General features: G+C 39.1%; 1 protein-coding gene across 1 annotated transcript in view; it reads right to left on the bottom strand.

Moving 5' to 3' along the window:
- Positions 1–12,028, bottom strand: part of LOC139935264 (integrator complex subunit 7-like) — a 28,150-nt gene that overhangs the window by 7,647 nt on the left and 8,475 nt on the right. Inside the window, exons 4-12 of the mRNA XM_071929779.1 lie at positions 11,429–11,566; positions 10,211–10,457; positions 8,713–8,944; positions 7,348–7,583; positions 6,568–6,664; positions 4,809–4,981; positions 2,633–2,767; positions 1,126–1,173; positions 613–768 (exon numbers count right to left, since the gene is read on the bottom strand). Of these exons, the coding sequence (XP_071785880.1) occupies positions 613–768; positions 1,126–1,173; positions 2,633–2,767; positions 4,809–4,981; positions 6,568–6,664; positions 7,348–7,583; positions 8,713–8,944; positions 10,211–10,457; positions 11,429–11,566 (1,462 nt within the window). The remainder of the gene's footprint in view (positions 1–612; positions 769–1,125; positions 1,174–2,632; positions 2,768–4,808; positions 4,982–6,567; positions 6,665–7,347; positions 7,584–8,712; positions 8,945–10,210; positions 10,458–11,428; positions 11,567–12,028) is intronic.

Genomic DNA, 12,028 nt, shown 5'->3' with positions numbered 1-12,028 from the left:
GAGTTTTATCAAACTCCTTTCATGATTGATCAGTGAAAATTGGAATGTATAATGCAACTCAAAGCAAAAGTTCAAGATGGTGAATATCCTGAAATATCTATATCCAGATTGTTTCTGTACACAGTGCCAGTGCTATGCAATCCAATGTACCAAAAGAAAATATCCAATTCGTGACTTTTGTGAAACCTAACAGCTCAAAATCTAATGCATTTCTTTGGTTTGAGAATTTGCGTCCACCTGAAACTAAAACATACAAAATGTGTAAAAAGCACCTTTTGGCGAAAACAATCAGTTTTTTGATAACATTGTTTTTGTGTGAAGATGATGACATTTGACAACAAGTCAAGCCTTGAGTGTGGAACTTGAACTGCCTCTAGCTACCGGGCAACCTCGGTAGTCTAGTTGGTAAAACACTGCTCTAGAATTGCAAGGGTCGTGGGTTCGAATCCCCTCCGAGTAACATGCCTGTGATATTTGTTCACAGGACTCGGGAAAGTACTGAGTATACAGTGCTTACACACATTGGTGTATGGGTAAAAACCAAAATTAATATTCTTTATCCCCGATGCAAATTTAACATCTATTAAATAAGCCTTGAGTTTGTCCACCGACCTTGAGGTTTGCTAGACCCTTCTCATAATGTTGCAAAGCTTTGGATAGACATGGGATGAGATTACTAGACTCATCGGTGATATCGGCAAGGCACGTCTCACCGAGACAGAACTGCTCCAAACCACACAGCCAGTAGTAGAAATGCTCAGACGCAACCTGAAAGACAGAGAGGAAAGTATGAAATTGTTCAGTTATATTTGCTACCGTCTCAAGATCTCCATTGTGCAACTACATAGTGCACATAGAATAAAATTGATTTTAGCCACTTACTTCGGAAATATTATCAAGTGTGAAAAGCACTATACTTAGTACTTTCCCCCGAGTCCTGTGAAAAAAAAAATCCACAGGCATTTTACTCGTGTTGGATTCAAACTCACGACCTTTGTCATTCTAGAGCAGACGTCTTACCAACTACACCACCGAGCTAGCCCTGTGGCTAGAGGCAACATGAATCCTGCATTTTAGCAGTAAGTACCTTAACAATTGAATAGATCTAAGGTTTGCACTACTTACCTGTGTTGCCAGTTTGACAAAGATTTCCGCTGCAGTTTCATGACAGTTCTGCAAAGAACAAAAAGTTGAGGAATGTGAATATGGAAGAAAGCAAATACACCTAAATCCAGAGCATTAGAAACTTAATCTTACAGTAGACCAATCTACCGGTGAATTGCGAAATACAAGATTTTTCCACCACTATTGGGATGCATTTACACCACAGTGTGTGTGTCACAAGCAGTTTTTATCTTGGGTTGCATTTAAGACCCTGGACACTATTGGTAATTGTAAAAGACCAGTCTTTTTACTTGATGTATCTCAACAAATGCATAAAATAACAAACCTGTGAAAACTTGAGCTCAATTTGTCACCGAAGTTGCGAGATAATAATCAAAGAAAAAAAAAACCTTGTCACACGAAGTTGTGTGCTTTCAGATGCTTGATTTCGAGACCTCAAATTCTTAATCTGAGGTCTCGAAATCAAATTCGTGGCAAGTTACTTCTTTCTCGAAAACTACGCCACTTCAGAGGGAGCCGTTTCTCACAATGTTTTATCCTATCAACCTCTCCCCATAACTTGTTACCAAGTAAGGTTTTACGCTAATAATTATTTTGAGTAAAAAACCAATGGTGTCTACTGCCTTTATGTGGGTTTTGAGGCATCGCATGGTGTGGTATCAATGCATATTCCATTTGTGGCAACACCATACATCAACTTTCCCCAAGTAGATTTTGTTCTTTAAAACCTTGTCTTGCTATCTTTTCTACTGATGTAGAGTAGATTTTTGATTTAGGTAGACTAATCAGTTCTAAAAAGAACTGTCCTGCTTATTAACTACTACCTGGGCAGAAGGTAAAAAATCAGCTGGGACTTCTACATTTGCTTAGTGGATCGAGGGGGACTTCTTGTTATTAAAGGAACACGTTGCCTTGGATCGGACGAGTTGGTCAAAACAAAAGCGTTTGTAACAGTTTTTTGTTAAATGCATATGGTTGGAAAGATGTTTTAAAAGTAGAATACAATGATCCACACTAGTTTGCCTCGAAATTGCATGGTTTTCCTTCTACTGTGCGAACTAACATGGTCGGCCATTTATGGGAGTCAAAATTTTGACCCCCAAAAATGGCTGACATGTTAGTCGACGAGGTAAAAGGAAAACCATGCAATTTCAAGGCATGTTTGTGTGGATCATTGTATTCTACTTTTACAACATCTTTCTACCCATATGCATTTTATTTAAAAAAAAACGGTTACAAACGCTTTTCAAAGACCAACTCGACCGATCCAAGGCAACGCGTTCCTTTAACTTCTCATTTGGTTAAAATTGTCAAAGCATTGTATCCCGATTAAAATAGCCTGGAAATACACACAAAACAAGTGCTTTATACACAAAAAGAATTTCCGTGTAAGAATAACTGTTTTTGCAAAATGAAGATACAATGGTTTTACAATGACACCATGATGTATGGATCTTAACCAATAAATAGCGATGTAAAATCATTACTTAAATTCATGTTTACATACCAGTCTAGTTGCTTGATGTGCAATGAGGTATGCAGGCCACGGAGAAGTCATTATGAGCTGATGTATACTACGACCAACACTCTTACAAGATCTCCCTGATCTATCAGCTAGTAATAACAACACTGCTAAACCAATCTAAAGGAAATAGAAAAGAAATAATGAATATTATAACACCCCTTGCAAGTATTCTGCCTGCTCATTGGTTTAGAGCGCGTCACATGACATGTCTTAGTTTTGCCAGACGACGACCGTGTGATAGAGCGTCGGTTTGCCATGCCCTAGTCCAACAGACTAGCACATGGCGTGCAGTACCCAGACGTCCGTTGCGTGTACGAGGATGATAAATTAATAGTCTGTAACCACTTCGGATTGCACGACACTACATCCCTCGGTGATCCTCGTAGCGTTCTATTTTCCCTCGGCTTCGCCTTGAGGAAATAGAACGCTCCGGGGATCACCTCGGGTGTCATAGTTTTAACCATAGCACTCGAAGCAGTCAATATTTGTATACTACGACCAACACTCTTACAAGATCTCCCTGATCTATCAGCTAGAAGTAACAACACTGCTAAACCAATCTTAAGGTAAGGGACCATGGATAAACTAAGAACGCGGCCGCCCGCGATCAGACTCGTTCTAGAACGAGTCCGTCCCAAAATTGTCACGCGCCCGTCCCAAGATGGATTAAGCGCTTCACTAATTTTTAAGGTCCCTCATTATCGAACTCTATTGTTGGTGCCTTTTGTTGTTCAGATTACATGGACAAGGCAGCTCCCAAGTAAGCCATGAAGGGGTGAAGGATTAGTGTTTGCGGTCTAGCTCAGGTATACACCAGACAATGGGTTGGAGATGTCCATGTACAGCCAACCCTCGAGTTTACCAAAGCCAATACAATAATATGCTACTGCCATAACAAGTTGAAGTGGTGACTATTATTCTTAAATTTGAAATCATCGCCAACTTATTTTGTATCTACATCTAATTATTACATTAGGACCCGTGTTTACAGAGATGATTACACTTACACGATGTGTTCATAAAGGTACCGCGAAATCATGCTGACCGGCTCGCAATCACACAAAACACAACGCAAAATTACATCGTAGTACACAAACACACTATATCCAGCGACACACTCACACACAGTGTTTTCAATATACCGGCCTAGTAGTCTTGGTACTTTGCGTGCAACAAACTATAATGCAAGAAACATTGAACGCTAGAGGGCTATCCTAAACAATGTGATAGCGGGAGAGCCGCCCTCCGTTGGAAAAATTGCGCAACAGCTTACGAAATTAGTTACAACCGCCTTGAGATTAAGACTTTCGGGAGAATCTGGTGTCCGAAAATTGCAATACTAACCAGCGTACAACATTGGCGCCGTTGCTGGTAGCTTGGGCATGTCAACAACGTGGTGAATTTTCAGCAGTTCCTTGGGAATATTTAGCGTGTTTAAGAAAAACTACATAACGTGTTGGCTTCATTGTTCAAACATGAAACATTTTGGATACCTTTGATGTACAAAAAAAGGTATAGTTTTACTGTTTTGAATGTAAAATGTTTTCCCTTTTGGTTTTGTTTTATTCTGTTGTATTTTGGGGGATTATTTTGCATGGCGGTCGTGCAAAGACGCAATATTTTTTATTTTTTAATCTGCGGTTGTGTTTTGACTTATTGCGTGAAAAGGGCTTGGATTAATCTTTTTGTAACTTGAAAAAAACTAGTCAAAATATAAACTAGACCGGAGACACAGTTATTATAATTTACATGGATCTTTGGTTGTTGTTTATTTATTGAAACGACAGTTTAAGTAAATTGCAGTGGAAACAACTTGGGTTTTTATCTACCCAGATAAGCCGATTATAACTACACAGTGGTTTTCGGCCTCACCATTGTTCCTTTGTTATACAGTGGGTCTTCCTCAAGACCCGGTGGTTGAGAAGAACGCGTTCCACTCCGTAAATTTTCTTTTGTTCAATTTGTCACGCGAAGGAACGCGTCGCGACGCGGTCGTTCCCGTGACATAGTTTATCCATGGTCCCTAATAGGAAAGAAATAATGAATACAACGACCAACACTCTTCTAACTAACTCTTTCAAAGACAATACCCACAACAACAAGAACAATATAAACAAAGTTAACAAAAACATCAACCACAACAACAACAACCACTTACCAGCTTATTGTGTCTGATCTTCTCACTCACTCCCCCATCAGCACAAGACTCCTCTTGGTTCAAAGCATCAGTATACAGCTGTTGTAATAATGGTAGACGGCCACGAAACAGCTCTTCGGATCTTAGTTCACCAAGAGATACCAGACAGCGACATAAAACTAATCCACTCTCACCTATAATGGACAAGAGGGGGCAGTATTACAGGAATAGAACACCAAGAACGCTGATTATGAGGTACCAGAGAGCGACATTAAACTAATCCACTCTCACTTATAATGGACAAGAGAGGGCAGTATTACATTAATTGAACGCCAAGAACGCTGATGCTGATTATGACATACCAGACACAATATTAAACTAATCCACATTCAACTATAACGGACAAGAGAGGGCAGTATTACAGGAATAGAACACTGAGATTGCTGGTTATGAGATACACACAGCGACATAAAACTAATCCGCTCTCACCTATATGGGACAAGCGAGGGCAGCATTACATTAACAGAACACAGAGAATAGACCTTTTCGCAAATACTGGGGCGCGCGTAAAGCTTGGAATTAGGTGCATTGTGGTCTAGCTGGTTAAAAATTTGATTCATATCTATCCCACAATGCACCCCATTTAACAGTCTGCGCTTGCGCATTGGTATTTGCGATAAGGTCTATGCTGACTATGAAATACACAAACAGCGACATAAAACTAGTCCGCTCTCACCTATATGGGACAAGAGAGGGCAGTATTACATGAATGGAACACAGAGAACAGACCTTTTCGCAAATAATGGGGCATGCGCATAAAGCTTGGAATTAGGTGCATTGTGGTCTACCTAGGTTCCAAATTTGATCTATATCTATCCCATAATGCACCTCATTCAACAGTCTGCGCTTGTGCAACGGTATTAGCGAAAGGGTCTATGCTGACTCTGAGATACACACACAGCGACATAAAACTAATCTGCTCTCACCTATATGGGACAAGAGAAGGCAGCATTACATGAATAGATCTTTGAGAATGCTGGTTACAGGATTCAAACAGCGACACAGAGTTGTGTATTGAGAGAGTTGGAAGAACTTAAAATTAGAAGCTAATCTGTCCAAAAATGCATGTGTGCACACAGGGTGACAGACTAGACTGCACATTGGGTTGTGTTACATTTGAACTGAAGATAGAGCTAGTAACAACGCGACCAACAAGAACAGGTTCCTCTTTGTCGCAACTCTTCCCTTATACAGCGCTGAATAGAACACCAAGAATATGAGCTCCATTGTTGTCTATGTATGCTAGTTGTGTACACCCTCCATTTTATGCTGTAATCCAAACTTACCTTAAAGGCACTGGACACTATTGGTAATTACTTAAAAAGAAATATGATGACAGGAAGTCAAACTTATTTTCATTCTGTATTTGTACAAGATTCTAAGATCCAGGTAGGTTTAAAAGATTATTCCTGAGCAAAGTTTTGTGGTTTACACCATGTGAAATCTCTTTTGATAGTGTTGGTTCTGAAATTAACCAGTCGTTAACGAATCATCATTTCGATCAGCATGCTCTGATCGTCATCAGCAAACTGATCGAAACGTTGAGGTGTTTATCACCAGTTCTTTTCAGAACTAAAAAACTACTCAAAAGAAATTTTACATGGTGTTACAGTAAACCTGTCTGAGTTATACTTCCACCAGGAGAAGTTTCAAATCCTACTGATTCATAGGAAGTGATTTAATCCAGAGTGGTTCTGTTTGACTATGTTGTTTAAGTTACCTTTAGTTGACTGCAGTGCCATGATGAGTGTCTTGATTAATCCTTGGAGAGCATCAGGACATTTATCACTCATGTTGCAAACACAATGAAGGATCATCTGATAGAAACACAAAATCACCAGTCAGAGAGAAACATAAAGATAACAAATTTAAAAAACTTGTCATGATTATTTTGGTTTTGCATATAGGAAAAATAAATGCTTGTGGTTAAGGGAATCAATGTGTGGTGAAGAGGTTTTCAACTAGTGGTTTAAACCCAACGAGGCGTGGTTCTTGATAATTTTACAGAGACGAAGACGAGGTAAATTATCAGGCCTTGGCGGGTTCAAACCACTAGTTGAAAACCGAATCAACACACTTTGGTTCCCATTCATAAATACCTTTTCGGTAAAAAAAAACATCAACACTTTTTGGTAAAAAAGTAAAATAAATGCAAAAATTATAATTGTTCAACGTTTTCTTTCAACACAACACCCCTCCGGCTATGAAATGGTAAGGCCCTCGGGTAAAGAACTCCTTATAAGGAGATGCTCTGCGTGTCGCGCATATCGCGTGATGTTGCACAACTGTTTCAGCCGTTGCTCTTGACCAATAGGAATGAAGAAAATGTCTTATAAGCACAAGTGCAAGCGCATGTGTCATCCCATGTTTCAACACTTTTTACTGGTGTTATATCATCCGTTCAAACAACCCCTCATGATGCCCTCTCGACCAATCAGAATGGATAAACTGTCTTAGGTATTTATGAAAGACAATTCATAAAAGGAAACACCAACAGTACCTTGAGAGCTTGTACAGCAGGCTGAGTCTCTTCAGCCAAACACTGGATGATGACATTCTGTGCAGCAAAGATGATCCGTGGGTATGACAGTGTGGGTGACTCTTTACCGCCAAGTTTAGGTACCAGACTAAGGTGATACCATTTAGCTAGTAGGGTTCTTATTTGGACGGCTGTGGCTGCTACGCTTACATCCCAATGGTGACTGAGATCACTGCAGAGGGCTGCTATGGGCTCCACTAAAGAGGAAGGAAGCAGACAAGGTAATTACTTTAACAAAAACTTCAACGCTGTTTCCTAAAGATTGAAAAGTAGTTTGCAAGTTACTGCTAGAAGAAGTTCAAAAAGCAGCAAGAAGGAAAACACAAATGCATTTTCAGAAACGAGTGCAAAAGAACCCTGCTAAAAAGAAAAATTGTACTTTCAGGATGTATTGTTAACTTTTTAAAATTTATTTTAGGCCATGTAATTTTATATTGTTAATTGTCCTTTTTTTTGGCGGATGGGGGAGGAAGGGAGTTTTTTTTTTTTTTTTTTTTTTGACATGCCAAATATGAAATCAAGAATAAAGAAATCATCACAATCACTATCAAACAGAGGGTTTGTGTGGTGTTGATGTTTTCAATAGTTTTATCAAACAAATTTAACTCCTAGATGACATTTTCTGTAAACTTTTTCAAACAACTAAGCACAGTGTAGCCCAAGTAAATATTTGAAAAATTGTTCTTGCTTTGCCCACATGAACAAAAACCTTCTTTAAACATCTTTTCAAACCTGTACATTTTGAAAAAAATATCAGCTGAAAAGTATGGGCAGTAACAGTATAAAAAAATATCAAAACATGAAAAAGAAAATGTGGTCGGGGGGTTTTGAACAGTCGGGCGGGGATGATCAACAGTTTTTATTTTTTATGTGGCCTCATTTTTGATGAAATATTGCCCATGCCTCACAAGGCCAGACCGTTCACATCAAGGTGAGGGCTATGGGTTGCATCCACCAGGTAGAGCAGAATGTACTATCTTCCCAAAAGTAAGAGGGCAAAGATGTGACTCACGCGCTAGACCTATCAGTTGTTCGAGCGTCTTTTTTTTTACGCACCGTAATTGAAGCAGACTTTGTAGATGATCATACTCGTTTGTGAGTAATGAACACAAAAAGAAAGGTGCTTGTCTATGGTTCTAACAAATATTAAATATGCAGGAGACATGCATTTAATCTAATCATTACATGAACAAAATGGTAATGAGATTTGTTTGACTCCATTAGTAAAAACATTTCAATGTGGAAACATTTTTTGTTCTTCCATGACTAAAAAAAAAATGTATTTTGTCTTCAAAGTTCAGTCTACACAAATTTCCTTTAACTTACCTTGATCCTCAAGCATCAATGCTTGAGTCAAAAAAAGAATACTCAGTATTTTGAGTCTTTTAGCGAGAAGCTCAGGAGACTCACACCCACGACACTGCTTACACAAGATGTCGAGGTTGTCACTGGTCCACATGTGGGGAGCCTTCCTGGCCAAGAGGCAAAGGTCATTGATGCAGGTCATCTGCACAGACCAGCGAGGGTCATGGCTCAGGTAGCTTAGGAGTAGGCCCACCTGTTCAATGGAAATTAAATCAATCTTCTCAGTGGTCTAGTTAGTATGACACTGCTCTAAAGTTGCAAAGGACATGGGTTTGAATCCCACCCAAGTAATATGCCTGGGATTTTTAAAACCAAAATTACTCTTCTTTATCCCAGATGAAAATTTAACATCTTTTAAAACATCTTCTTTTAAGGCAGAGGACACTATTGGTAATTACTCCATCTTTCTTGGTTACGAGTAATGGGGAGAGGTTGATAGTATAAAACATTGTGAGAAACAAGCATATGAAGGCACACAACTTCGTGTGACCATGGTACAGGGGTATTTTTTTCTTTCATTAATATCTCGCAACTTCGACAACCGATTGAGCTCAAATTTTCACAGGTTTGTTACTTTATGCATGTGTTGAGACACCAGCTGTGAAGTCTAGTCTTTGACAATTACCAATAGTGTCCACTGTCTTTAACCCTTTCATGCAACATTTACTTTAGCGATAAATTGATCATATGAACACATTTATTGTTTATTTGTTTTTTGCAAACGTTGACACTCCCAAAAACATGTCACCCTTAAAAGTCTTCTGTCAAATTCTGTAAACTGTGTGGTCGTGTGATCTTTCTATTTTGATTTATAACTATTTTTTGGTCGGACCATGAAAGAAATAACTTTGGTCTGCTGGCCAGTTGAATAAAACCTAAGTAAGAACCAGAGACTATTTCCCTCAAATAGTCTAGGGCCCAATTCAAAAAGGATGTTCAAGAGAACAAAATTAAGTACAGCAAAAACCTTACTTAGCACAATTAGATTACCAGCCAAATTACTATATACCTGTATATTGTATATTGTTTTTGACTGTTTTACTGCTATTTATTAGTATTGGAATATTGACTGCTATCAGGGGCACAGTTAAAATTATAGAACCAAGGTGATGTCAAAACACTCTGACTATACAGTGAAAGGTCGTCTGCGAAGAAAGGTTGTGTCGTTGTACATCATACAAATCAAAGTTAAGTCATTTTCAGAGCGGGCATAGTCACTATGATGTCATCTTGGTAGAAGAAGGGGGCATAGCTATTTCCATGACTCCATTTTCAACAAATCAGACTAGAGGATTCTATACAAGAGGTATATAATTTGTTTTAGAAAAAAGATTTGCAACCGCTTGCAGTCAATACGATCATTTTAACGCAAGTTGTTTGCAACCACTGTTTTAGATATTCTGTGGTTTGGATTTTGAACCTCAAAGTAACACAGGAACTGATTGGCTAGTTTACCCACCTGATCAGGTATGTTGACCAATGAAGCAGCAGCTAGCTGGGATAACGTACGTAGGGAGACAGTGAGAAAGCTCTTAGCAGGGTATGACGGCAGTAGGTCAAGGCATAGCTGACGCACAAACACAGTTGACTGTGTGTCATGATGCATATGCTTGAAGATTGGAATAAGCTTTAGTTTAATCTCTGTCGGTGTCGACAGGCCCTGTATAAGATCTGCTAGTTTGTGACAGATTCCAGAAGCAAAAGTCCTTCAAAATAAAAGAATCAAAACAAATTTCAAATTATGTAATAATTGCATCAGGGCTGAAGAGTTAAGTTATTTTTCCTATTACCCTCAAACTATTGTATGACAATAAATCTCAATCTGTATATTCAGTGCTTTCCAAGTCCTGCAAAATATATTTCCATATGCCACTCAGGTGGGATTGGAACCCACCCAGATATATGCAATTGATTGGGTCGTGAGCAAGAGTGTCCACAATTGTTGCCAGAGGAAGCTCTCTTGATTTTTAAGCATGTTTCGACACTTAGTAGTAGTAGTGCCATACTCCAACAGGGCCCACTGAATCTCAGTTGCCTTTTTTAGCAAGGTCTGTAATACTTTTGGTATATCATACAATATCACCCTATAGTATTGTAGCATGATATATCACCATGTTGCTGTCTATTACGTGTCTCTATGGCCAATCTTCAGTACACTGTGATTCTATACCAAAAGATCCCTTGCATATGACGTTAGGCAAAAAAGCTGAGGCCAAAGGAGACAAATTTTTGGAAGATAGCTGTTCTTTGTTTGTAAAAACATGCAGGCGACCTCACCATCCGTGTATCGTTTCATGCTGTATGCTGTGCAAGGGGTCTACACGGTTCTGCCCACAGTGGTTGGTGACAGAAAACTTGCCCGACAAGCAGGATTTTCTCAACCACCACTGGCAGAATTTCCTCTGTTTCCGACCACCGCACACATTTTCAAAATTTATAAATTAAACCTGAAATGTCCTTTCAAAGGTTTTCAATAAAATGTAAAATTTAATATTTACCAGTGAAAAAATTGGTATCCAAAACCATAATGTTGAGTACTTTGGTTTGAGTCTTTTTTTACGATCTAGGGAAATTGTTTTTCCACCACTAAGGAAATCCTGGGCAGAACCCTGGGTCCATTTTAAAAAACAACAACATCAACAACCATCAGGCACTGAAGGTTAACAAATAAGATTACCTTGATTGCGCTGAGAAGCAGGAAGCTGCGTAGATTGCCGATTCTAGCTCGACTCTATCATGTGAATCCAGGCCATTGTGGATACTGTGATGAACATCCTTCTTCTCAGCTATAATACCAGCAATACTCCCCAACACTCTGAACAAAAATTCATAGTATACAAAGATCACGTCAGTGCACAGAACTATCTAATGTATTATTTGTTGTGTTTAATGCCAGGGACATCATACAGGAAATAAAAACAAAGAAATGGAGGTGGGCTGGCCACCTTGCAAGACGCCATGGCAAAAGATGGACACATTGCATTACGGAATGGACACCCAGAACCCATACAAGACATAGAGACAGACCAAGCAGGCGTTGGATGGATGACATCACAGAGTTTGAAACCGTCACGAAGCGCACAGGAAAGATCAAGATGGAACAATGATGAAGAGGCCTTCCTGCTGCAGTGGAGCGACATAGGCTGAATAGTAATAGTATAGTAAAGCATTCTGTTATAAGCTTTGGCTTCTTGTGTAACGCATCCACTAAGCAGTTTTCTTGTATCAATTGTTCTGGGTTTTTTTTAAGTGCTTATCCATGAGGATATAATTGTTG

Source organism: Asterias amurensis, chromosome 1 (assembly GCF_032118995.1).
Source record: "Asterias amurensis chromosome 1, ASM3211899v1".
In the NCBI taxonomy this organism is placed as follows: Eukaryota; Metazoa; Echinodermata; class Asteroidea; order Forcipulatida; family Asteriidae; genus Asterias; species Asterias amurensis.
This window is presented reverse-complemented; position numbering and strand designations above follow the sequence as displayed.